The 27,209-nt window shown below is 26.8% G+C and overlaps 2 protein-coding genes across 2 annotated transcripts in view; one reads left to right on the top strand and one right to left on the bottom strand.

Moving 5' to 3' along the window:
- The window catches only part of LOC127283812 (uncharacterized), a 42,453-nt gene extending 15,812 nt beyond the window's left edge, over nt 1–26,641 (bottom strand). The window contains exons 1-15 of the mRNA XM_051308907.1: nt 26,369–26,641; nt 24,443–24,709; nt 22,654–23,119; nt 22,357–22,456; nt 21,857–21,979; nt 21,419–21,574; nt 21,185–21,244; nt 14,454–14,493; nt 13,861–14,130; nt 13,118–13,610; nt 12,165–12,264; nt 11,833–11,955; nt 8,167–8,322; nt 7,955–8,011; nt 2,615–2,630 (exon numbers count right to left, since the gene is read on the bottom strand). Coding sequence (XP_051164864.1) covers nt 2,615–2,630; nt 7,955–8,011; nt 8,167–8,322; nt 11,833–11,955; nt 12,165–12,264; nt 13,118–13,610; nt 13,861–14,130; nt 14,454–14,493; nt 21,185–21,244; nt 21,419–21,574; nt 21,857–21,979; nt 22,357–22,456; nt 22,654–23,119; nt 24,443–24,709; nt 26,369–26,384 — 2,443 coding nt within the window. The 5' untranslated portion in view covers nt 26,385–26,641. The remainder of the gene's footprint in view (nt 1–2,614; nt 2,631–7,954; nt 8,012–8,166; nt 8,323–11,832; nt 11,956–12,164; nt 12,265–13,117; nt 13,611–13,860; nt 14,131–14,453; nt 14,494–21,184; nt 21,245–21,418; nt 21,575–21,856; nt 21,980–22,356; nt 22,457–22,653; nt 23,120–24,442; nt 24,710–26,368) is intronic.
- Nucleotides 9,337–10,628, top strand: LOC127283675 (uncharacterized). Its single transcript, XM_051308693.1, has 2 exons — nt 9,337–9,869; nt 10,212–10,628. Exons 1-2 carry the CDS (start codon nt 9,402–9,404, stop codon nt 10,626–10,628), a joined length of 885 nt encoding a protein of 294 aa, XP_051164650.1. The 5' UTR covers nt 9,337–9,401.
- Nucleotides 26,642–27,209: the final 568 nt, after the last annotated feature.

Here is a 27,209-nt window from a genome sequence, read left to right as displayed (position 1 = left end):
AAATGTTTTGTCATTTATTACCTATATCATCAATTTTTCATATCTTAATTTATATCTTATTTATGCACATGTGAAAACTATTTCATTTTTTTCCTTAGTTCCACAATTATATTTCATTTACTGTCTATTTCTCTTGTTTTTCTCAATTGTCAGCTATTTCTAGATTTTTCCGTGTAGTACAAAACTCTATTAAGCGTTACGATGACAGCAAAGTTGCAAACAATGTTTTAATAACTGGTTTTTCAATTTCAGGAGCTGATTGTCATGTTTTGATGAAGGATAACGTGTTTGAAGGCGTATTATTTGTCACCCAACAAATGCAACAAGCAATGGAAGCTTTTCCAGAGTTTGTTGGCATAGATGCCACTTATAAACTACTAAATTTGAGAGCACCACTATATCTAATTATAGTTGAAAATTCACAAGGCCAAACAGAAATCGTGACAGGGTGCATTTTAATGCATGAGTCAAAAGAAAATGTCCAGTGGGTTATGGACTCTTTAAAGATCCGAACCGTTATGGCGGATAAGGATATGACTGAACGCGACATAATTAAACAAAGTTTTTCTGAAGCAAAAGTTTTAATTTGTTTATTTCACACTCAACGAACATTTAACAGGGAAATTACAACTGAGAAATTAGGCGTTACCAACGGCCAAAAAGACTTCAGCAGAAGATTAATTCAAAATGGAGTTTCGGCAGCAATTTTTTAAACACGACCTTCTTAAACACAACAAATAATAGACTTGAATCTATAAATGGAAAAATCAAAACAATAGTTTCAAGGTTTATCAGTTTGGAACGATTTGTTGTAGATTTTTTTATATTAATTTCTACTCGATTTACAGAGCACGACGTAGTAGCTGCCTACTCTTGTTTAAAGAGAAAAGCTATTCCATTCGCAGTTGGAAGTCCAGAAGAATTTTTTAACAAACATTTAACCGAATACGCTTTTAAATTTGTGCAACAAGAATTGAACGAAAAGTCGAATTATAAAATTTCAGGAATTGATCCTGAAACAGGATTGTTTTTTTTAAATCGAGAGACTGGCAATAATTCTCGAAAAGCAAATGAAAATAAATGCAATTGTGATAACCATTTGTCTATGGGACTTCCTTGCAGGTATTAAAATTTATATAATTGCAAATTATAATTTATTTTACAAATTATGAAAAACAGCATTGAGTACCATCGTTAATTAGTGTTGTTACCCTATTTAACACTATGTACTTCTACGAATTAGACGTCAAAATAATCTTTACTAAATATACTATTTATCGTTTTTAGGCATATTTTTGCAGTAAGGGAATATTTATCTCTACCTTGTGCGGATCCACATTTATGTTTGGAACGGTGGACACAAAAATATTATATAAAAAATCAACGAATTTTTAAGAACGTTGAAAGTCAGATCAACGAAGAGAGCAGTGTCAATGTTTCTTCTATAAAAAACAATGGGGCTAAAAAGAAAAGTTTAAGTCAAGGCCAAAAATTAAAAATAGGAAAAACAGAATTACTTGAAATTAATCCTTTCCTTTCAGAACTATCAACACCTAAATTCTATGCAATGATTGGAGTATTAGCAGAAGTAAGAAACATTATTTTAATAACAAATTTAACAATTTTTTTAATTTAACTATAACTTTTATGTGTATATATTAATATAAATAACAAATAATAATTAAAAAATAACTTAAAAAGAGAAATTAAAAAAAAGTAATATATTTTTTATAAAATTATTATTTATGTGTAGATTAAACGACGACTAGCATTAAATATACCGGTTGATTTAACACCTGTAATAGGAAAAGAAAGTAAACAAAAATCATCTACGGAAGAAGTTCTAATTGAAGACGAAGGAGAAAATGTGACTACAGAAGACGAGATAAATGAGTATGTAGATGATGATTTTACAGCAAACAATATTTACTCAGGAGATTTTTTCTCTGAAGAAGCTTCAGATATTCTTCCAGCAGAAGAGAACCTACTCTCAAATAGTTTTACTTTAACTGCTGAAGATCTCCTATCATCAGAAGAAGTGATCGCATCTAAAATGCAACTTGTATTTGATGGTAATTGTAAAATTATTGATAAAAACGCTTTAGATCAAGTAGAAAACAAAAATGAGCAAAATAATATGGATATTATTCAAAATATTCAAATGCCGTTAAAACAAAAAATGCGGGGTAGACCAAAAAAGTCTTTGACAACGACGCCTATGGGTCTTCCCAAAACAAAAGCCAAAACTGAAAGAAAAGAAAGAACGATACCGTTTATTAAAAAATCGTTAGATTTTAAAATTAAAAAAATTTTAAACTTCTTTGTTGACGAGGAAAAAGTGGAGAAAGCATTGAAGGGCCACAAAATCGAAGAATCAGCCATAGAAGTGAAACCCGAATTAATAACACAAGTTATAGTAGATGATGATGTTAATTTGGCTGTCATAAAATCCTACTTAACTGAAGAAGCATGGCTCGCTGTAGAGCAATTATCTGCTATAAAAAAAGATTCTAATCAATGGAAATGCTATACATGTCAAAAAGATTTAAAATGTCATGCATAAGTTGCGTTCACAATTAATATTAACGATAAACAAGTAGTGGATGTCTTATACGTCCCTGAGGTAGCACCTGTAATAAAATTTTATATTTTTAAAACTATCGAAAGAACGTTAAAACAAAATTTTATATTAAAAGAAGTCATTAACGAGTAATTTGAATATTCTAATTCATAAATAAAATCAGGTACACGACACAAATTCAATACAACAAAATAATGATCAACAATATATTCAATAAATCAGAGTCAATAAATTCAATTTTACAAATTTAATTTCTTAATCTAAAAATTTATACACGCGAGACATTCACTCTATCATACTTCGACTTAAAATACATTCACAATTCGAGAGTTCAATCACAAAGACATTTGAGGTGATAAAATGAGAAAATATCTGAGATCCAAAAACATATAGTAGAGAATATAAAAGATGAGAACATTAGAAAAATGATATTGAGAGCATAAAAGTATTAAATATCTCAATATAAATGGAAATAATAAAATAATAAAATTCAAATCAAAGACTTATCCAGTCGGTGATAGTTGTCGTCGTGGGGGATAACGGTGTGGCACCGGATAATAGCCTCGTCGATGGTGTGTTGGCACCGCTGGACTCGTTCGTCAGTGTGCACAATAAATTCAGAATCCAATGATATTCCAATTATTATAAATATCCGCGTCGTCATAGGGCCCAAACCTCCGCAGAATATTTATATTAACTAACACCTTGTAGACCTCACGTCCTGAGACATCCGCACACGCACCGTCCTCAGATCCCTTTTTCCACGTTGAGAATGCGCCACTCTTTTTATTAATAACCAAAAATAAAACCATGAAATATATATAAAAATAATCAAGAACAAAATGTTGACACTGAATTTTATAATTAGAAAATATTCAATTGAATTTAAATTTGCATAATTATCCTTAATACCTTTGGGCAGTCGGCGACTCGCAAAGACGTGGCGCAACTTCTATCAACCAGACCGGAAAAGTGAGGACAAATCGTGTGCGGAAATCTATTTTATTAATTCACAGAACGCGACCCCCCCATAATGCGACTTTCTTCTTGTCCAGCGGTGCCCACGCCTCATCGTTCCCTTTGGCGCCTTTTCCCCGAAATTATCCGACTTTTGTCGAAACTCGTGAATGACAAATCGCGCGAATACTCAGATACCAACACTTGATTTTCCCATCACACTCTAACTTATAACAAGAAAACAAAATTTAATCAAAGTACAATTGAACAATGAATTAATTCTTACACACCTATGCCTATGTGTACTATATTTTGAGGTTAAATGGTAAAATGCAAAAAAATATTTTTATACTCCTTAAAATGTAAAAAAACAGTTAATGAACGCAGATAAATACATTCTACTTACCATTTGTTTTTATTTGTCGATTTTAATCTGTCAACTGAAATTAAATAATTTAAATATAGGGTGACGGGCCAAATTATCTACCAGTTTTTATTTGGCCCGCTTTTGATTATCCTCTGAAGGACCAAAAATCTGTTTCATTATATACAAGTGGGGTGACGGGCCATTTAAAAAAAGTAGCTTATTTAGCCCGTCGACGGGCCAAATAGACACGTCGTTATAAAAACGGCACTGAACGTGAAAATGATAAACATTGATTTTAAAATACTTTTTTCTCGAAACACGGACACTTTTTTATAAAATCGGCCAACGTACCAAGAATTTTTATTTTATAAATTTCGTAAATCCGAATGATTTTTAGAATCCATGCAAAAACACGATTGCAAAATTGGAAATAGGAAAGTAAAATAATAAAAGTTGCGACTGCAGTGTGACCAGGCCGCAGATAAACTTGACCCCCACCATGTTTCCAACCGCACACTAACAAGTCAAGTCTATATGCGGCCTGGTCACACTGTGCTACTGTGTGCTCCCTGCATGCCTCTGCCATCTGACGGCGGCAGGACGTAATGAACACTCTTTACGAGAGTAAATTTAAGGTAACTTACCAAAACAAGTAAGTAGCATTGAACACAAAATTGAATACTGCATGCAAGCAATTGTACCAAGGACATAAAATAAAAAGTCTCTTCCACAATTTCGATACAACTGTGACAGTGTGACAAAAATTATATATTAATTACTATTTAATTAGTCTTTAATAAAGAATATAAAAATTAAAATTAATAAACAATGAAAAATAAAAGTTGAATTAAAAACAAAATCTGGTATAAACCTATTAATACGCTCATGGTTATTAACAATATAGCTAAAACCATCATCAATGTCAATGAATAATGTATTTTCATTCATTTTATTAACAATATTTAAAAGTTTAAGACGTAAAATATGATATTGTCCTGTTAGATGAAAAGCAATTTCACTAAATAAGCCATCAGTTCCAGAATAGGCAAGTGCTGCCATTAATGTGCCAATATATTCCATAGAGCATGTTAGCTCAAAAACTGGTGAATAATTCCATTCAAATGGAAAATATGCATCAATATATAATGTATAATTTTTAAAATCATCATCATGATTATTCCAATTGTTTAAATTTTCAAATATAATTTGAATTAAACGTGCCACAGGTGTTATTTGTCCAAGAAAAATACATAGAAGTGAAATTTTTTTACCATCTTGACCTGAATTATTCATTATATCTAATTCTTCATTACTTTTTTTACGTTCCCAATCATCAATAAAATTTTCATAAAGAATTGACATTTCTAATTAATGAAAAAAATTAATTACTATAAACACTATAAATAGTTTAAAATTAAATAAAAATTGTTTAGATGTATAAAGATTCAAAGGAATTTTTATTTTGTTTTCATCTAGATGCAAATTGTAAATATTTTAGTACCCATAAAAATAATTTTAAAAAAATCAAATGTTAAATTAAATATTCTAAAACAGTAAATAACGATATACATACGTTTTTTATTGAAAAAAAGAACAATCATCTTTGTTAGTGCAACCAAATAAGGTAATTCGGCAGTACAAAGTACATTGCTAGTTAGATCTAAATCTCCCCAAACTTGAATCAAACGTAAGCCTTGTGGAATAACAAGACTGAATGTTAAAAATAAAAACGAAAATATAGATTGAAAATTTACAATTTGTTTATATTTACAACTTGAAATGGGCCAAAGGCCAATTAATACCAAACTATTATAAGAATATTTCATGTAAAATTCAAGACCTATTTTAAAAGAAAAAAAAAATTACAAATATAACGATCTCTGCAGAAAGGGAGCTGGAAAGCAAAAGAATTATAGGTTATGTTTTTATGATAGTTTTAATTTGATTAAATAATCCTTTTTTGAATGTAATGAAATCAAAAAGATTAATTATAATTTTTCGAATTAACATTTTAAAGAATTTTTTTGTAAACGAATTTTTAATTAACAGATTTTTTAGGAACCCAATTTTTGAATGACAGAATTTACAATTCATCGAATCTTAATTTATTTGTTCGAATTTCTTTACACGAATTGTAATTTGGTAGAATTTTTAAAACGGCGAATCTTCATTTGTCCGAAATTGCAAATGACCGAATAAACAATTGACAGTAAAATTTAGGCGCAATTTTTAAAATTGACCAATCACGATTTTCTTGATAATTTATGATTGGTCAATTTTAAAAATCGCGCCTAAATTTTACTGTCGATTGTTTGTTCGGTCATTTGAAATTTCGGACAAATGAAGTTTCAATGAATAGGAAATTGTGGCATTTAAAAATTTGAATCAATTAAAATTCTGTTAAATGAGAATTCTAGATTAATATTTGGTTAAATTAGAATTTGTAAATAAAAATTTGGTTAAAAAAATTTATATAAAATAAAAATTCTGCCAAACAAAAATTTTGTTTCTAAAAAATAAGTTTCAGTAAAAATTCGTTTATAAAGAAATTCTGTTAAATGTCAATTCGAAAAATTGTAAAAATTGTAATGCATCCCAACATAACCTATAACTTTTTTCTTCTTAGTTCCCTTTCTTCAGAGCGCGTCACAAATACAGTTATTAACATATTTTCAGAAAATATTTACACAATATTTTTATGATATTAAATAAATAAATTTATCACACCTACCACGTTTACCATCCATTATATTTATATGAAATTATTTTCAACGAATAATTTCAAAAACTTGCAACTAAAAAAAAAAAAAAAACCTTTGAAAAACAATTGAGCAATTAAAAAATTTGACAATTTTTTTATTGTTAATTTTTGGTCATCGATTTATTACTTTTAATTTTTATTTAATCTTTTTTAATATAATAAATTTAATAAAATAAAAAAATTTGTTTTTATTTATATATATAAAAAAAAATTATTGATTATTTTTTTGTTTGTTAACTGTATGTATGTAACTTTCTGGGCAAGAGATGCGTTAAAGTTTATAATGATACTTTGTAAAATAATAGTTGCGAGACGAGAAAATAAGTTCATTTTATAAAGTTAAGTAATTGTCGAGAAACCAAATTGATTTAATATATATAAGCCTTCTACAAAAGTTAAAGTTGTCATTTACAAAGTTAGAAAAAAGCATGCGCAATGATGCTTTTGCGGGTGAGAATGAGCTTCACTTCTTTCTTTGTTCTCAGTTACTCCTGATCGGAATTAATAGTCTTATTTTAAATACATAATATACAATTAATAAAATATTTTACAAAAATCTGTCGTCAAAAATATCATATAGAAAATATTTAATTATATTGTAAAGAGGGATTTTAGATGAAGTTATCAAAGTGAAAAAACAATTTTCTTTAATCTAAAATTTGGGTTATTTTGTAATTTTATTCGATGGTAATTTTTCGTAAAAAAAATTATCCCATTTGAATTAATATTTTCTATGGGGTAGGAGGTAAAAATTTTATAATACTTTTTTTTAATAATGTAATACAATTTTCTTCAATAGTTTTCGTTATTAGTTTTTTTTTTGACGTCCCTTTCGATTGCTAAAATGCATTTTTGAAAATAAATTTTTGTTGACTTCTTTTGCGCATTGATGATTTTACGTGAAATTTCCCCATAAAGGAAAAGAAAATAGCAAATTTATATTTATAAAAAATATCTTTATATTCGAATAATTGTAAAATTGATGTAATTATTTTCATTTTTATATTGTTAAAAAATTGCCCTAAAATATCAATTAAATGTCACTTTACGGAAAACTTTATTATAAATTTGTGCAAAATTAAAAAATTTGTAATTCTTTTTTTAATTTTTTTTTATTATTATTACCTATTATTAATACCTACGTATTTCATTTTGTATCTTTTAAACTTAAAAGAAAAATGTAAATAATAATTTTAAAAAATATTTTGATATTTTTATTTTGTAAAAAAACTGCCATTCTAATTAATTATTTTGTAAAACAATTAAAGATTTTTTTTTATTTGCTTACATTGTCTCTTGTTATTGTTAAAAGCATTGAAAAATATCCTGCTGAAGTTTTTAAAATCTAAAAAAAAAATGTTTGAATAAAATTAAATTTTTTAATTATAATTAATTATTATAAATTGATAAATATATAATTCATATAAATAGAATTATTAATGTAGTTTTAATCGTTTATTTTTAATTTGTCGAAAAATTATGTTTTAGTAAGAAAAGTACCCTATTGAAGAGTTGCAATGAAAGAGTGCAAAATTTCCCTGCTGTTAAAGTACTTGGTATTCCACCTCTTTGCATTAATAGTAACAAATTATTAGCTTCCTTTGATGATAAATCATACCATTTGCTACTGTAAGCTGCGTATGCTATTTCTGCACTCTAAATTATTTAATTTTATTAATATATTGAAAGCGTTTTAAAGAAAGGGACCAATTTACTGATACAGACTCTTTAGAAATTCACAAAAAAACTCATTGAACTGATTTTACATGTTATTATATAAAGGAACTTTTAAATAAAGTAAAACTATCATAAACATAACCTAAAATTTGATGTTTCTAAGATACCTTTCTTCAGAGCGCGTTCTATATAAATTATAACTTGTATCAAAAGAATAAAAATATTTTTCTCAGAGTTTAATAAATATAATTTTTTTCAAATAAATTTTATTTCATTGAAGAAAAAAGTGCGGGATCCATTGACTGTTGCGAAAATAAAATTTTTATTTGTGTCAAACAAAATGTGTTCTTGAAAAAAGCTCTTATTTAGCTTCAATTTAGATTGAAATAGTATATTGTGCATCTAGGGAGAAAAATGAAAATGGAAATCATTTTCCTCCCGAGTTTCACATACTATTTTTTCTAACACACATACCGAAAGTACATAGATTAAAAATAAAGAATGTTAATTTTTCTAAAAACGGAATTTTATTATTAAATTTTAGCGAAAAATATAACTTTTATAGTAAGTCGACTACATTGAGATTAAATTATGTTTTTGGTTTAAATTATAACTATTAATTTAAATAATTACATTGAATTAATTAAAATCTGATCAATACCTTTGTTTAATTTACTTATTAATATTTAATGAAAAATTTGAGCAATTAGTAACATTCCCTCCCTGCTAGTGACGTCACAGGGAGGGAAAGTTACATTCCCTCCCTGCTAGTGACGTCACATGGAGGGAAAGTACTTTTTCATCACACATGTATGAATTGGCTTACTTTCTGAAGCTGTAGAGCAAGAAGAAAGTGTCTTTTAGCAACCCAAGAGGCAGAAAACAATTTTCGCGCATGCGCACAGATCGTTTTATTTCACTTTTCTCCCTAGGGACAGGGAAGAAAAAACTTTCTTCCCTATAAAACAGGTGATTGTTAGTAATAAGTGGCGCCATCTAACAGAATACATTACTTAACCTCTCATCAACTTGTTAAATGCAGCTACGTTCAGGGTGGTATGATCAGTACAATCAGCCATTTCATTTTCATATGTCGTGTATGTAAACAAAAGAGTGCAATTATGACGGACGGTGAAATTCCGATTCACTTGATTGAAGAATCGAATCTTGCGATTCAAGAATCGCTTCCTGACAAGTCGCGAGTAAAATATGAAGCGACCTATGACACATTTGTAACGTGGCAAGAAAAACAAGGAACGCAATCATTTGCGGAAGCAGATTTACTCTCATATTTTCACCAATTGGGAGAGAAATACAAGCCTAGCACACTTCGGTCAATTTACTCAATGCTTAAAACGACGATTAATAACAAAAAAAATATTGACATCAAAAACTACAAACAACTATTAGCATTTTTGAAGAAAAAAAATACAGGTTACAATCCCAAAAAAAGTGAAGTTTTGACGTCTGATCAAATTGAACAATTTTTGAAGGAAGCTGATGACACAGAATATTTAGACATAAAAGTAAGTAAACTTACATTACATTAATTGTATATAAATAAAATCTATAAATATATAATTAAGGAGATTTAACACCATAACATAATCTCAAACTAAAATCTCGTTTTATTACATAGTACAAGTATAATCTTTAATATTATGTTTCTTGGTTTTTGTTCAATAATATTTTGTTTAAAAAATATGTGAAAAAATTTTTTATTTTTTTGTTTAACTTTTAAATGAAGTACTGATTTTTATTAATCCAATAAACATAATTTTGATTTGAAATACTTGTTTCTGTAACTTGTTATGTCAACGGGTTGAAAATGCGTAAATTAAGAAATTAATTATCTTTTTTGCATTTAGGTCGTTTTGATCATTGGTGTATATGGAGCATGCAGAGGTGGAGAGCTTTGCAATCTTATCGTAGATGACGTAAAAGACATTGGATCTTCATTTTTAATAAAAATACCGGATACGAAAACACATCGTCCAAGATCATTTGTTATTGAATCTGAGGATTATCAGCTCGTAAAAAAATATATGGATCTGCGACCAAAGGATGTGAAAACCTCTAGATTCTTTCTAAATTATCAGAAAGGCCGGTGTACTCAGCAGGTTATTGGCAAAAATAAGATTGGCCATATGCCGCAAAAAATTGCTCGTTACTTAGGTTTAGAAGAACCTGAGTCGTACACTGGGCACAGTTTCCGAAGATCGTCAACGACAATGCTTGCCGAACGTGGAGCCGATATGCTCTCCATAAAAAATCACGGTGGTTAGAAGTCGGATCAAGTTGCTCAAGGTTATATCGATGATTCCATCGGTAACAAGAGAAAGCGATCACGAGAAATTATGCAAGGCATAAATTCCAATTCCAAGCAGAGGAATTGCAAATCTTCCGCAAGCGATGATGGTAACGCATCAACATCGAAGGATTCAAAGCCAGAAGAGAATCTCAATTCCCCAACAAAAAAATTTGTAAACCAAACGATTTACAACATTAATATTGGATCGGTTGGCACTTTTACGATTCCCGATGTCCAAAAAAAGAATTAAATTTTAAACTTATCCAAAAATTAATGTTTAAATATTCAGGTTCAAATATATCATTTTTAATTCAAATTATAATAAATATGTAAAATTAATAAATTATAACTAAGAAAAATTTTGTTCATTCTCAGAAAATGTTAAAATCTATAATAAATTATTTCCCGTCATGTACGCGATTTCGTTCAGGGGGGCTTCGCCCCCCAAAAAATTCGCACGCTTGGCTATTCGCAACAGCGTGTTTTTTAAATTGTAAGAAAGTTTATTTATAATTAGCAAAGTAATTAATCTTTTGAGCTCCGTTTCGTTGTGGTCAGGGGGCTTCGCCCTCCGGACCCCCGACCGGGGCTTCGCCCCTAGACCCCGTCGGGGGGGCAAGCCCCCCCGAACCCCCCCGTCATTCATTCTGTTTGTCTGCTTGTCAGTAGTTCTGTGACGATCTGCGTATCTTTTCATATTTGTGGATTATATTTGTTGATATTTATTTACCACCCCTTGCTAACAGCCCTTTCTTCTTACTCTACACCTTCGGAAAGTAAGCATATTCACTCATCTGTGATGAAAAATATCGTGTGTATCACGGGAAGAATTGTTCTGTTTGACTCGTGAAATTATGCCGCCCTTGGCCTCGGCGCGCGCCGAGGCCTCGGGCAGCTAACTTCACTCGTAACAGAACAACTTTCTTCCCTTGATGCACAATATACTATTCCTCCCTGTCAGTGACGGGAAAGTAACTTTCCCTCCCGCTCGCCGGGAAAGACATACTTTTCTCCCCCTTTACAGGTAAGAAATATGGTGTACTTTCGGTGCGTGTGTTAGAAAAAATATTTTTTTATTTAAATTAAAGTTTGAATAAATAATTTATCACTTTGCGTCAATATACAAAAACCTAATGATTTTCTTATATTCAACAGAAAAAATTGTTTCAATGAATCACCTGCCGTCGAAGTTGTTCAGCCAAATAGCAATATATAAATAAAAATGTCAATAAATATATAAGAAACATTATCATCACAATCATCGAATCAATTGGTAATTTTTCATCATTTCCTCTTGTCATCTATAAGAGTAATAGTTATAATTTTTAGTTCTTTAAATGATCAAATATAAAAATATTTATATTTTAAAACTTTTCATTACAAAATTAGAATATAAAAATTGTAATCTTTTACATAAAAGTTAAAAAATAAATTTATAGAAAAAATATTTTTATTTTAAGCCATACAATAATATATTTATTTTAAAAGATGTCCAATTATTAAAACATACAATAACTAGTTGAAAACCCTGAAGACAAAATTGAATGCAGCATGCAAAAATTTCTGCTAAAAATAACACATTAAATGAATCCTCGGTTATATCGACACACCTTTAATAAAGAATAATTTTAGATAATTGTCAAAAATTACACAGTCCCATAAAAAAAATAAAGTATACGTGCGACTAACCCGAGTACCCTACCTCCGCATGTATTTTGGTGCGATGAACACGAATCTGAGGACAAATTTGCTCCATTAGGTGAGGATTTTTTTCTAACCTCAAAAAACATGTAACTTGGTATCTAAGGATTTTCGGAGTCGCTGATTACAAATCTGAAGTCAGATTTTAAAAATTCAAAATGGCAGACCCAATATGGCAAAATTTTTTTTTTGAATTTTCAAAATCTGACTTTAGATTTGTAATCAGCGACTCCAAAAACCCCTAGATACCAAGTTACGTGAAAGTAAAAAAAAAATTTTTAATTTGTCCGCCATATTGGATCCGCCATTTTGAATTTTGAAAATTTGACTTTATATTCGTAATCAGCGACCCTAAAAACCGCCAAGGAACAAGTTTTAAATGAATCCAACCAATTTTTCAAAAAAAAATTATGTTACATAAAATCTGAAATGTTTTTTTGAGGTTAGAAAAAAATCCTCACTTGATGAAACAAATGTGACGTCATATTCGTGTTCAACAATTTGAAATATTTTTAATAGACAAAAATTTTTTCTTAAAAAATAAACGAAACATAACAAAATTTTTTATTTTAATTTATGATTACTCGACGACAATACCTACAGAATATTAAATAAATAGATTTATAAAAATAATATAAATAAATTTAAATTGAGAATAAAATTAATATAATTATTTTTGTAATTTTTATAATATTTTATTAATAATTTTTTTCATATGTCAGTTAGTTAAAAATTTAACGTTAAATAAATTAAAAACAATACCTATTTAAAAATTGATGTCTCTGAATAATTTGACGATAAATTTTTTGAAAGTCATTTATTCTTCTTTCATGAGTAATTTTGTTAATAGTCGCTGTTATTTGAATTTTTAAAATATTAAATTGTCCACAAAGATGCATAACAAGTACAGCAAAAAAACTATGAACACCAGAATAAGTGATTGTTGAAAGAAATGTTGCTAAAAATTGACTAAGCCATGTTAATTCGAATATAGGACTACTTTTTGTATCATATGGAAAATAAGAAATTAAATATGAACGATAAGTAAAATTGCCTGATGGTGATTGAAATCTATCGTTTATTAAAATTGAAATCTCCGACAATGTATGACCAACAACTGTGCCTTGTGACAAAAATGTACAAAATATCGATATTTTTCTAGCCAATCGTGCCATATTCCACATTATTAATCTTTCTTCTTCTGTTTTTTTATTATTCCAATCATCACTTATCGCGACTACAAGAGACTTTAACTCTTTCATAAAATTAGAATTAATTATACAAAAATTATTTTATTTATAAATTTTTATTTATTTTGATTTTTTAAAATTATTTACACATTTTATAATTTTTGTTTTTAAATATTCGAGTAATAAAATTAAATTGTCAAATTCAAAAATTAAAATTTTATATAGTTTTATATAAATACAGTGCAATTACATTGTTTTAATTGGTAAAATTTTTGTTTTAAATTATAATTTTATTTAAAATTAAAAATTCTATACCTTCTTTTTTTCTTATGAAAATAACAATCATAAGAAGAACGACAAGAACTGGAAGATTAATTTTACAAAGAACTTCAGAAAACAATGCTATTTCGTTCAATACCATAAAAAGTTTTAATGTTTGAGACACATTTATGAACAGAATTACAAGAATAAAAATTCCAATTGCCCGATATTTGTCGATATAATCTTTATTGTGATCACATTCTTCTGGCCAAATTCCAATGATTCGTAAACTTAATTTACAAATTCGCATCGAATAATATTCAGCTGACATTTAAAAATTAAATAATAATTAATTAAATTTGTTTTGCCTTGTGTTTTTTTAAATTTTAATTTAACTTGCTGAATTTATAAGAAAATTATAAAAATGTTTCTTGAAAATAAATAAAAAAACTTTTACATCTAAACATAAATTACATAAATAAATAAAAATATAAATTAAAAAAATTTAAATATAAAAAATAAATTATTTAAAAACATTTATAAATATTTTTATTATAAAACGATTAGAACTTGACCGTAATAAATCACTAGAATTTTTGCTTTATTCTCTTGCGAATATTTTGTGAAGGCTTAATTTTTTTGCGCACCTTTTTTGCCATCCATTGAAGGTACACGCGATGTAACGTTTTTTTTTTATAACAATAACTGAGCTGCCTAAATGTAACCCTATCGATAGACTTTTTGTCCTACTACGCATGCTCTTTTGTCAAAAGGTGCATTCTCAGAGATTTAAGCTCTTACTTACTAACAATTGTTTCTTTGAGGAAGATATTGAAAGAAACAAGTAAAATTTTTTTTTTTATTTATTTATTTTAATTTATTTCATTTCATTTGAAAAAAAACTTGAGAAATCTTTTTCGAAAAGAAAAATATTACTAACATAAAAAGATGTTAATTTTTAAAACAAAATATAAAGCGTTTAAGTATTGTTTCCAAATGGAATCATTGAAATATGCCAGACATTTCGCATGATCGTTATTAAATTTAAAAACGTAAGCATCTTCACAATCATAATTAGTATAATAATAATCACTTATAATTGAATAATTCCTAATTTAATTTATAATAATAAATATTGAAAAATATCTTACAATTAAAGTGGAAAATAATAATTGGGTCAGAATTCGTGAAATCAGCAGAGAAAAAAAAAAATATTTTTTTTAAATTGAAATATAGAAAAAACAGTTCTATTAGACCACAGAAATGTTTCTACCAAGTGAAAAAAAAATTATTTTTTTTACAGAAGTTATTGCAAAATGATTTTTTTTGTCATTTTTTAAACAAATGCTTGTTTCTCGTAAACGAATGGACTGATTTCAATAAATCAAACGGCTACACAAAGGGGAGGAAATAGACTTCCGTTTAAAATTATAAATATTAAAAAAAAAAATTTTCATAATTTTTTTATAAATTATTTATAAACAATTAAATTTTTTTTATGTTCTGCGCCTTTTAAAAATTCGAAAAAAATCCTAAAATACTCTTAAAACTCTAAGGATTCGAAATCCGTTGAGAAAATTTATGTGCAGTTATTATTTTAATAGTAATGATAAAAATTGTGTTGCGCGGCATAGAGCGTTGTCGAGATGCTCACTCGTATCTTTTGGCGCGCGCAATTTCAATAAGTCTAATTGAATTTACTACTTTAATTTAATAAAAATATTAATAAATAATTTAATAAAAATTTAATTATTTACTTCTTTATCAGCGTATCCAGATTTTATTTTCCGATTTTTCGTTTTGTTATTGTTCATGCTATACACAGTAAACTTGGTTGTATCTTTTTCTATTGCAACGTTTTGATGCACATAATTTATATCAAAAAGAGATCGTTTTGTGTATCATTTTTAGAAATGATACTCGAAACGGTCTCATTTTTTGATGCAAAAAATTTAATCAATTTATATCAATCATGGCGGAATTGAATCGACTCAAAATTAAACGAATTTTTTTCAGTTATTTTCGTAATAGTTTAATTGCGGAGACTATTTCACTATTTAATTTGAAAATGAAAATAACAGAAAATCAAAGACAATGTGCAATTCGATAATTAAAAAGTGACAGATTATAAACATAACCTAAAATGCATGAGAAAAAATTTGTCGATAAAATCAATATAGCCGAGCTTTTTAGAAGGTAGATGGCAGCACTCATCTATTTTCTTTCTTTAAATTTTTTCTGAATCGTTTTTATAAAAAGCAAAACTGCCATCTACCTTCTAAAAAGCTCGGCTATATTGATTTTATCGACAAATTTTTTCTCATGCATTTTAGGTTATGTTTATAAGCTGTCACTTTTTAATTATCGAATTGCACATTGTCTTTGATTTTCTGTTATTTTCATTTTCAAATTAAATAGTGAAATGGTCTCCGCAATTGTACTATTACCAAAATATCTGAAAAAAATTCGTTCAATTTTGAGTCGATTCAATTCGGCCATGATTCATATAAATTGATTAAATTTTTTGCATCAAAAAATGAGACCGTTTCGTGTATCATTTCTAAAAATGATACACAAAACGATCTCTTTTTGATATAACTTATGTGCATCAAAACGTTGCAATAGAAAAAGATACAACCAAGTTTACTGTGTAGTGAATTAAAAAAAAATTAAATATAAAAAAATCATCTCCTACACCGAGAAAAAGAGTTCTTTGATTCAATGCAATCAGTTCCTTTGACAAATTTTTCTTTTATACAAAGAAAATTTATTTGTTTCAAAGAAATTATCTTGGATGCAAAAAAAATCGTTTCAAATAAAGTTATTTAATTCAAATAAATTTTTCTTTGACCCTATATCAATGTTAGAATTTTTTTTTTTTTACTTAATGCACAAATTTCTTTCATTCAAAGAAAATTTGTTTGAATCAAAGAAATTTTCTTTGAAAAACATACATATTTTCCTAATATCAAAAAACATACAAGAAAACAACAGCAGTATTTTTTTCTAATTTTTAGTTTCTTTTAAAAAAGTAAATTTCAAAAAATTATAGCCAAAATAAATATATACCTATTTAAAATTAATCATTAAATACTATTTGACCACGCTGTTTATAAACGAAAATTGAGGTTAAGTCAGAAAGGATCATAATAATTACAATTTCAAGTTCAAGTAAAATATTAAATTAGGTTAAAAAGGTAAAATAAAGATACATATTCTAATATAAATCAAATAATGAATACTTACATTATTTTTTTTGGAAAATACTAAATATTTTGAAGAAAAAATTCAACAAATTTTTCGACCATGCTTAGCGAAAATGCAACCTATACTTAAAATTCGACAACACCTGACCGGCGGACCCGGAACTGGAAGCAACTGCGCATGATTGGTTGCAATGTCACGTGATTATTCTAGCTCGTAGCCATCAAATCCAATCTGTCTCGCTATGCCGCGCAACACAATTTTTATCATTACTATTAAAATAATAACTGCACATAAATTTTCTCAACGGATTTCGAATCCTTAGAGTTTTAAGAGTATTTTAGGATTTTTTTCGAATTTTTAAAAGGCGCAGAACATAAAAAAAATTTAATTGTTTATAAATAATTTATTAATAAATTATGAAAAAATTATTTTGTTTTTTTAAATTTATAATTTTAAACGAAAGTCTACTTTCTCTCCTTTGTGTAGCCGTTTGATTTATTGAAATCGGTCCATTCGTTTACGAGAAACAAACATTTGTTTAAAAAATGACAAAAAAAAAATTGATTTGCAATAACTTCTGTAAAAAAAAAAATTTCGCTTGGTAGAAACATTTCTGTGGTCTAATAGAACTGTTTTTTCTATATTTCGATTTAAAAAAAAATATTTTTTATTTTCTCTGCTGATTTCACGAATTCTGACCCAATTATAAAACTTAAATTCATTTAGAATTAAACTAAATAATTTTTATTCATTATCTCCCCAAACTCACTTTTACTAATAATACCTATAAATTACAAGAATTTGAAAATATCTAGTTTATTCAAGAATTATTTTTTTACCACTGGTACCAGAATTTGAACAATCCAGAAATGCTCTGTTCTATTTTACATCACTTACTGTCTGACTGAACCTAAATTTTACTACTGCTATAAAAATTATACCATAACAGAAAATGTTTTATCTGTCTTAGGCTCAAAAATTCTTTAAATAATAATTATTTTCCTTAATTAATTTTAATTAACGTTCGCTAAATCGAAGATTTTTATATACATGGAAGACCAGATCCTACCTTGCGGATTTCAATATTTTCTTTTTTATGTATATACTATATAGAATAAAAGACTTAAAATCGTCCAGATTTTTTTAATTAAACTTGTCAACTTCCCATAAATAAAATAACTCAAAAAATTAACGCAACGAGATAAATTTGCTACAACGATTAAGTAAATTTAAATTTAAGAAATTTTTCAAAAAATCTAAAATTTATTTTAACCTTGCAATCGGTTTTGACATGTGCGATACGATGTAGGTTCAACAACTGTTAAATCGTTGTGAGCTCGACAGATACGCCAAAGCGTTTGAAAGTAATTTTATAATAATTTACAAAAGTTCGTGTAATTTTGGATTAGATATTTGAAAAAAGTACCGATAATATATTTTGTAAGCTTTTCATTCTCCTAAAGTATTATATAAAAATACTTTTTTATATTAATATTTAATATTTTTAACCTACCAATCCGTAATTTTTATAAAAATTTTTTTGACGATTTGCACCATGATAACCATATATAACAAAATCTTGGAAAAAAATGAATATAAAAATTGAAAATATTACTAACAATACAAATGCGATATTATTATTAAATTATAAGAGGTTAATGTATATTTAAATAAATTATAAACAAAGCTGTAGAGATGACAGTTCATTTCATGCACGTTACTTAACAAGTGAGTAGTCGTGCCAAGCAAAAAGTTTTCCATACATTTTTTGTTCGCAATTTCTAAGTTGAAACTTTTTTAGTGATTTAGATTAGTGATTTATAGTCTAAGATCCCACTGCAAGATTTCTACACTCATCTCTTTTATGGATGAAATTGATTTGAAATGAAAGATTTTTTTATCCTGTTTCCGAAACGCATAGGGTGCCTAACCTTTTATGGTCCATTTTTTTGATACAATAAAAATTTCTGTGAAAATTTGTTGAAATGTTTCACTCATAAGTTTTATGGATGAAACTTGTATTAATGGAAAGAACATGAAAAAAATAAGAAATAAATGATAGGTTGCCTCATTTCCAATGGTCTCGTTTCCTGGCAGCCACTTAAAAATTTCCCACTTTCTGTTGAAATATTTCATTTATAACTTTTATAAAAAAATCCACCACCAATGTAAAGATTGATCATTTTTCTACACGATAAGAGTAGGTTGCCTAAAAGAATATGGTCCAGAAAATTAGTTGCCACATATTAAAAATTAAAAAATTTATTTGAAAGGTGAGAAAAACCGCGCAACTAGATGACACGAACGCTGTTGTTTTGTTTCTTTGACGTATATAAATAATAAAATAATTCGTTGACAATTCATGAAATGATTACCGAAAATATTAATCAGCAATTACCACTTTTAAATAAAATTTAATAATTATAAATTTAATATGTCTTTGCATTTAGTAATATGCAAGACTTTTTAAAATAATTACAAACGACAATATATGGATTTTATTATCGCAATTTAATATGATTCTTTAATTATAAACAGTTTTGCTTTTTTATTATTGAAAAACAATTTGTTTTTTATTTGAGTATTATATACGTTCATTTTGCATTATTCATTATCTTCTGACAAATTTTTAATATCAAATAACCTCTACGTATCAACAATTTATGATACGTTCGTCTTTTGTCACCTGTTTTACGTATATATTTTGCGCAATTTCTTCTCAACTTTCGAATAAATTTTTCAATTTTAATATGTGGCAACTAATTTTCTGGACCATATTCTTTTAGGCAACCTACTCTTATCGTGTAGAAAAATGATCAATCTTTACATTGGTGGTAAATTTTTTCATAAAAGTTATGAATGAAATATTTCAACAGAAAGTGGGAAATTTTCAAGTGGCTGCCAGGAAACGAGATCATTGGAAATGAGGCAACCTATCATTTATTTCTTATTTTTTTCATGTTCTTTCCATTAATACAAGTTTCATCCATAAAACTTATGAGTGAAACATTTCAACAAATTTTCACAGAAATTTTTATTGTATCAAAAAAATGGACCATAAAAGGTTAGGCACCCTATGCGTTTCGGAAACAGGATAAAAAAATCTTTCATTTCAAATCAATTTCATCCATGAAAGAGATGAGTGTAGAAATCTTGCAGTGGGATCTCCTACTATTAGATTAGTGATTTAGATTAGTGATTTAGATTAGTGATTTAGATTAGTGATTTAGATTAGTGATTTAGATTAGTGATTTAGTTTAGTGATTTAGTTTAGTGATTTAGTTTAGTGATTTAGTTTAGTGATTTAGATTAGTGATTTAGATTAGTGATTTAGATTAGTGATCTAGATTAGTGATCTAGATTACTGACCAAAATTAGTGTTCTTGATTAAATTAATTTTATACTGGCAGATAATGATTAAATATGAAATTGTAATTTTAACAATTTGAAGTATCAATCTCTTTTTTACTTGCTTCATGTCTGTAGTCTTGATAAACTTTAAATTAGCTTGCACCTGATGTTTGATATGGAGATATAGGAATTTGGAAAAAGTTAAATAGACAACGAACTGGCAGTTAAATAAACTTTTTATTTATTAGTAGAGCACATTATAAAAATTAATCATACACGCAGTCGATTATCATGTCAATTTGATAGATAATATGTTTAATGACTCCATTTGCAGCATATTATGTCATTAAATGTTGGATACTTAGTAGAGATTCTTGTAAAAAAACTGTTATGCATGCTATTACGTAATTTTATTTTCACTAAATGTTTTTTTATGGAAAAATTTAAATGAATATCTAAGTTGAAGTCAAAATAAAATTATACACAATTGAGAGTCCTGATCAAATAACTCGACCGACGCTCGGACGAACGCTCAAAAAACCAGTCAAGTAGTAGTGACAGCTTATAGGCGGCTCACTGCTACCCAACTGACATTAGAGCGTTCGTCTGAGCGTCGGTCGAGTTACTTAATTAAGATCCTCAATTGCATCCCTCTTTATATAATATGTACACAAATTTTAAAAACTCGTCGATAGTTAAGATCGACTAACAATTTCTATTTAGATAGAAAGTAGTTTTTTATATATTTTGAAGAAGAGATAAAAAATTAAATCAAGTTTTAAAATAAAATTATTTAAGTAAAGAATCTTTATTTTTATACATTTTGTTTTCTTTTCATAGCCAAAAGTACTGATAAATATCCCATTGAGTTTTTCATTATCTATAAATATCAAAAAACATTATTATTAGGTATTATTAAAAGATATTTGAATTTTTTTTTTGGCCTAATTTTGTTAAGCCATTAGGACAAACAAAATTCAAACAACTTTTATTATTATTATTATTATATAAAAAGTAAAAAAGTAGATATATTAAAATTTTTCGGAAAATTTACCTTATTGAAAATTTCTAATGAAAGAAAGCAAAATTTTCCTGCTGAAATAACTCCAGGTTTTTTAGCTCGTTTCATTAGGAATAAAATGTTTTTGGCTTGAATTGATTCTAAGCTAAACCACTCACATTTATAAGCTGAATTTGCAACTTCGGTAGTCTACGAAATTAATTTAATTTTTTCTTTTATAAATTTATCGTGTTAACATCATCCGGATATTCAAGATATCCTACGGATGTCCTATCCGTATCTAGAAAGTAGGATATCCGTAGGATGTTTCAAGGATAACCATATGATATAGATAGGACGTCCATAGGATATTCTGACATGTCCGTTGCTGTTAGGGAATATTGTTAGAATGAAATATTTAATTATTTTATTTTAAATGTTTTATTTTTTTTAGTTTAATAGTAGATTTTTATAATAAAAGATTTCTCTTACTTGAAACCGTAATTGCTCAGCAAGATAACAGTAAATATAAAAATGTCCCATCATATAAATTAAAAATATTGCCATGAATAAAAGATTAGCGATTGGTCGTTCATGTTTCGAGTCATTTACAATCTAAAATTTTATTTAGTAATAACCCTGACAGCACCGGATATTTAAGGATATCCCTGGGACATTCTAGGGATATCTATATGATTCCGGCGGTTTGGATATCCTGGAGATGTCCTAGGATATCCAAATCGCCGAAAGCAAATGGATATCCATATGATATCCCAGGGATATCCTTAAATATCCAGTGCTGTGAGGGTAATAAATATAAATACAATTTTTCATTTCGATAAAGATATTAATTTTTTTTATAAATATAATGTAAATTTTAATGTCACGTGTTACATTTTTTGTATTCATTTATAAAAAATTTTAATTTTTTTTTAAATTTTTAAAGAGAGACTATAATAATAATTAAAAATTAATTAATTTTTTTCACATACACTAATCAATTGATATCCTTGAAGACAAAACTGAATAGAGCAAGCGAGCATTTGAGCAAGAAACATTATATTAAAAGAATCTTCGATTATCTCGATATGTCTTTAACAGTAAATAGAAATATTATACATATATGCTGTTTGAGATATTTAATTATTATATACTCAATAAGAACAAAAAAAAAACAATTCTTATTGTAAAACTAAAAAAGAACTATAATATAATTTTAAATTTAATAAAATTTCATGTAATTAGTAATTTAGTATGTAATTAAAAAAATAATCAAAATAAATATTTACCTATATAATGTCACATGTTTGTGAATAATATTTTTAAAATTTACTTTAAAATTTTTAACATTTACAGAATTAATTATTCGCAATTGTAAAGCTGCAAATTGACCAGAAATATGCATTACAAGTACAGCAAAAAATGAATCTATTCCTGAATAAGCACATGTTGCTAAAAATAACGCGAACCATTGTATACACCATGTAATTTCAAAATTTGGTGTATTTATCATATTATAGGGGAAATATGATTCAACTAATAATCGAGTTTCATTATGATTGCCATTTAATTTATGGTTGATATTTGAAAATAATTCTTGTATTAATTTAACATGAAAAGTTCCTTGTGATAATAAAAGACAAATAATTGATATTCTCCTTGATGTTTGTGCCATTTTCACCATTATATTGTGTTCTTCTTTTGATTTTGGTTTCATCCAATCTTGTATTATTACAGTAACTAGAGGTCTCAATGCTAAATTATATTAAAAATTTCACATATATCGTTAGAAATATTCGATTGATTTAATTCTAGATTTGATTATAAAAAAATTAGTAAAAAAAAAACAGTTTAAGTGTGTCAAACGGTCTTTGAAATTCTTTGAAAAGGAGAGAAACCATTTATTATCGCTCTATAAAAACGACACTGAACGTGAAAATGATAAACATTGATTTTAAAATATTTTTTTTCTCGAATCACGAACACTTTTTACAAAATCTGTAAAAACACCAAGGATCCTTATCTTATAAATTTTCTAAATCCGAAAAATTGTGCGAATCCATACAAAAATGCGATTGCAAAACGAAAAGTAGGAAAGTAGTGTAATGAGAGGTTCATTACGTCTTGCCGCCGTCAGATGGCAGAAGCATGCAGATAGTACAAAGTCGCAGCTGTCATTATATTACTTTCCTACTTTTCGTTTTTCAATCGCGTTTTTGTATTGATTAGCACAATCTTTCGAATTTAGGAAATTTATAAGATAAGCATCCTTGGTGTTTTAGCAAATTTTTTTAAAAAATGTCCGTGTTTCGAGAAAAAGGTATTTTAAAATCAATGTTTATCATTTTTACGTTCAGTGCCATTTTTATAGGGCGATCTCCTTGACAAATAATTTCAGAAACCGTTCGGCACTCTTAATACTATAATATATTTATTATGTAAGAAATAAGTGTCTAAATACAAATTTAATAACAGATTATCAAAATTCAAAATGGCGGATCCTATTATGTTGATCCAGATCAATACCCTACTTTAGAGAAAAACTTATCAGGGCCTTGTCAGTTTTCCTTTAAATGGACCTATTTTGAGAGATTACTTTTATTTTAAATAAATGATAGTTTTTACAGGGTTTTATTTCTAATTTATATTCTACATAAGATTATTACATATATAGTATATATAAAACACTTAAGAATAATTTTTAAAAATCTCCCACGTACGGGGGATCGAACCCAGGACCCTTGGGACGAGAACCGTGTACTCTGACCACATAGCCAACTTACAAATCTTTTACCTAACACTGCTTCTCGAATGTTGAGACTTTATTTACATTTTTTTTTCAAACAGGAAAAACTGTCTAGACCCTGACTAAAGTCCCATTTGAAAAAAAAAACAAAATGGATCAATTTCTGTATACAGATTGTTATATAATAATATTTAAAATATTAGATTTATCAATTATGAATTTTTTAAAATCTAATCTAAAATCACATTCAACTGATTAAAATTAAATTTGAAATCTATAAAAATAGATATTTTACTATAATTAAACTAAAAATAATTTTTAATAAAACATACTTTCTTTATTTCGCCATAGAACAAAAATCATCATTATTGCAACAGCAACAGAAATATCAGCAGTACAAAGAATTTCAATCATTTTGTCCAAATCGTTGCGTACCATTAATAATTTTGTCGTCTGAGGAATATTTACAAAGATGAAAATGAGAATAATAACAAGAACTACATGGCAATATGTCAGTAAATTCTCCGACTTATATGGATTTGGCCAGATACCAAGCAATTGAAGATTTATTTTACTAATTTTAATAATATGATTGAAAGCTGTTAATTATAATGGTATGATTAAATAACATTTATAATTTAAAATAATTTTAGTAACCAAATTTATAAAAAAAGAAAAATTTCCTAGATTTTTACAACTCTTTGTTTTTGAATTTTAATCATCGAGTCTTTTTAACTATCGTCATACCGAAATTATTATGGTACAATGTTAGTTTTCAATTTTTGCACCATAAAAATCCCGGTTAACGGTATACATAATGTACAATGTTGTAATTATTTTCTAGCAAAAACAATTTTTTATTAAAGATTTATCAACCATTAAAATACATGTTTCCTTTTTAAAAGTAATTTATTTAAAATTGAAATATTAATAAGTTGAGAATTTCTCAAATGGATAACATAAGTTCAAAAAAATTTAATTTTGAAGTTTAAATTGTTTTCTTTACTCATACTTTGATTAAAATAAGATTATGTATAATTTTTTCCTTAAAGCCAGGTCCAAGTGAGGCAGCGCCATCTACATTGAAACTAAAATTTTGGAAAATTTTCAACAGCCTTTTCTTGAAAACAAGAAGGTAAAATGCTTTTTCCTTTATGGATAATTGATTATTGGAAAGATATACACCAGCTAAAACTTTTTTTCAGTTAAAATAATAAAAAAAATTTCATATCAATAAATTAAATATGAGCACTTTTTTCACAAAAACTGTAACAGTACTTTCTCAGAAATTACAATCAAAAATGCAATTTCCATTTGGAAAATTAATAAACGCTAAAAAATACACGACCTAAGATTTACCAATCACGAAAATAACAAAAAAAAGTATTTTAACATAACATATTTTACTCATTATGACAGCCGTTTGGCAGGTTATATATGTCACCAGACGTTTCGCAGTTTTGCCGAAAGGAGGAGATTGGCGCTGTTGCTAACCACCTGAAATACATAATCTACCAAAGGGCTGTCACAATCAGTAAAGCAGTATCAATATGTTAAATATTTAATAAATTTTTTTTTTGTTATTTTCGTGATTGGTAAATCTTAGGTCGTGTATTTTTTAGCGTTTATTAATTTTCCAAATGGAAATTGCATTTTTGATTGTAATTTCTGAGAAAGTACTGTTACAGTTTTTGTGAAAAAAGTGCTCATATTTAATTTATTGACATGAAATTTTTTTTATTATTTTAACTCAAAAAAAGTTTTAGCTGGTGTATATCTTGCCAATAATCAATTATCCATAAAGGAAAAGCATTTTACCATCTTGTTTTCAAGAAAAGGCTGTTGAAAATTTTCCAAAATTTTAGTATCAATGTAGATGGCGCTGCCTCACTTGGACCTGGCACATCAAGAGTATAACCTTAAATTTTTAAGTCATAATATTAAAATTTAAATAACTATAATGAATAATTTTTAAGTACAAAACACGCAATTTTTTTGTTTTTTTTTCATAATTTTTTTTTAACTAACTTAAAAAAAATTAATCCCTGTAAAACTAATATACATTTAAAAAAAAGCACATCAAAATTTTAGTTGATCCGTTTGAGAAATTCTGACCCAATATTATAAAATAATTAAATTTAAATATTAATTTATGAAATATTGATATTAATTTTTACATTATTATTATTATTATTATTATTATTATTATTGTACTTGAATTTTTTAAATATCTTTTAACATATGCATAATTAATTTACCTTCTATACTATCCATTTCGAACACACGCAAAGCTAGCTATCACCAGCAATGACAAAAACGATCATATAGAAAAAGATTCGGGAATCGTGAGACGCATGCTCTTTTGAATATATAATAAATCAGAGAAAATTTTACGTTCCTAACAACAGTAGCTGATTGCATTTCAGTGAATATCAGTCTTCCTTATTGTGATATATATTTATATTGTTTATCATTAAATAAATTATATTTTTTCAAATAATTATAATATTATAGATTTGAAGTTAAAATTGAAAAGGTAAATTAATTATGCAAAATTCTTTCAATATTAATAATAGTAATTATTAAAAAAAAAATTTATATGCTAATAATCTATTTTAAATACATTTTGATAATTATAATCATTATTTGGAAAAGCTGAAGCATGTAGATACAAAAATAGCAAACAATTTATTTCCACTACTATTAATTTCTCGTGAATATTTTATCTGTTTTGAATGAATTTTTTTAATGATTTTTGTCAAATCGAATGAAGAAAACATTAATTATAAATATTAATTGTGTAAAGTTTTTTTTTTAAATTTAGAGTAACGATTTAGCAAATTTGTTATATAAACAAATTTTTTCATTTGTGGGAAATTTAATTTATCCCGAAATTATGAAAAACGTATATTCAGTATAAAAAATATGAAAAAAATATTTATTAGAAAATCATAAGCTATACATTTTTTTATTTTCAAGAAATAATAATTAATAAAATAAAATAATAATTATTATTATTAAAAAGACAATTGTTTAATTTGCTAATTTATTTGTCTAATACAATTAAACTTTTTTAGAACTATTAAAATCTCCGAGAAA

Source organism: Leptopilina boulardi, unplaced genomic scaffold (assembly GCF_019393585.1).
Source record: "Leptopilina boulardi isolate dan_hultmark-lab unplaced genomic scaffold, ZJU_Lbou_2.1 LbouV2_310, whole genome shotgun sequence".
Classification (NCBI taxonomy): domain Eukaryota; kingdom Metazoa; phylum Arthropoda; class Insecta; order Hymenoptera; family Figitidae; genus Leptopilina; species Leptopilina boulardi.
The sequence above is the reverse complement of the archived record's forward strand: the minus strand, read 5'-3'. Positions and strand labels throughout refer to the sequence as shown.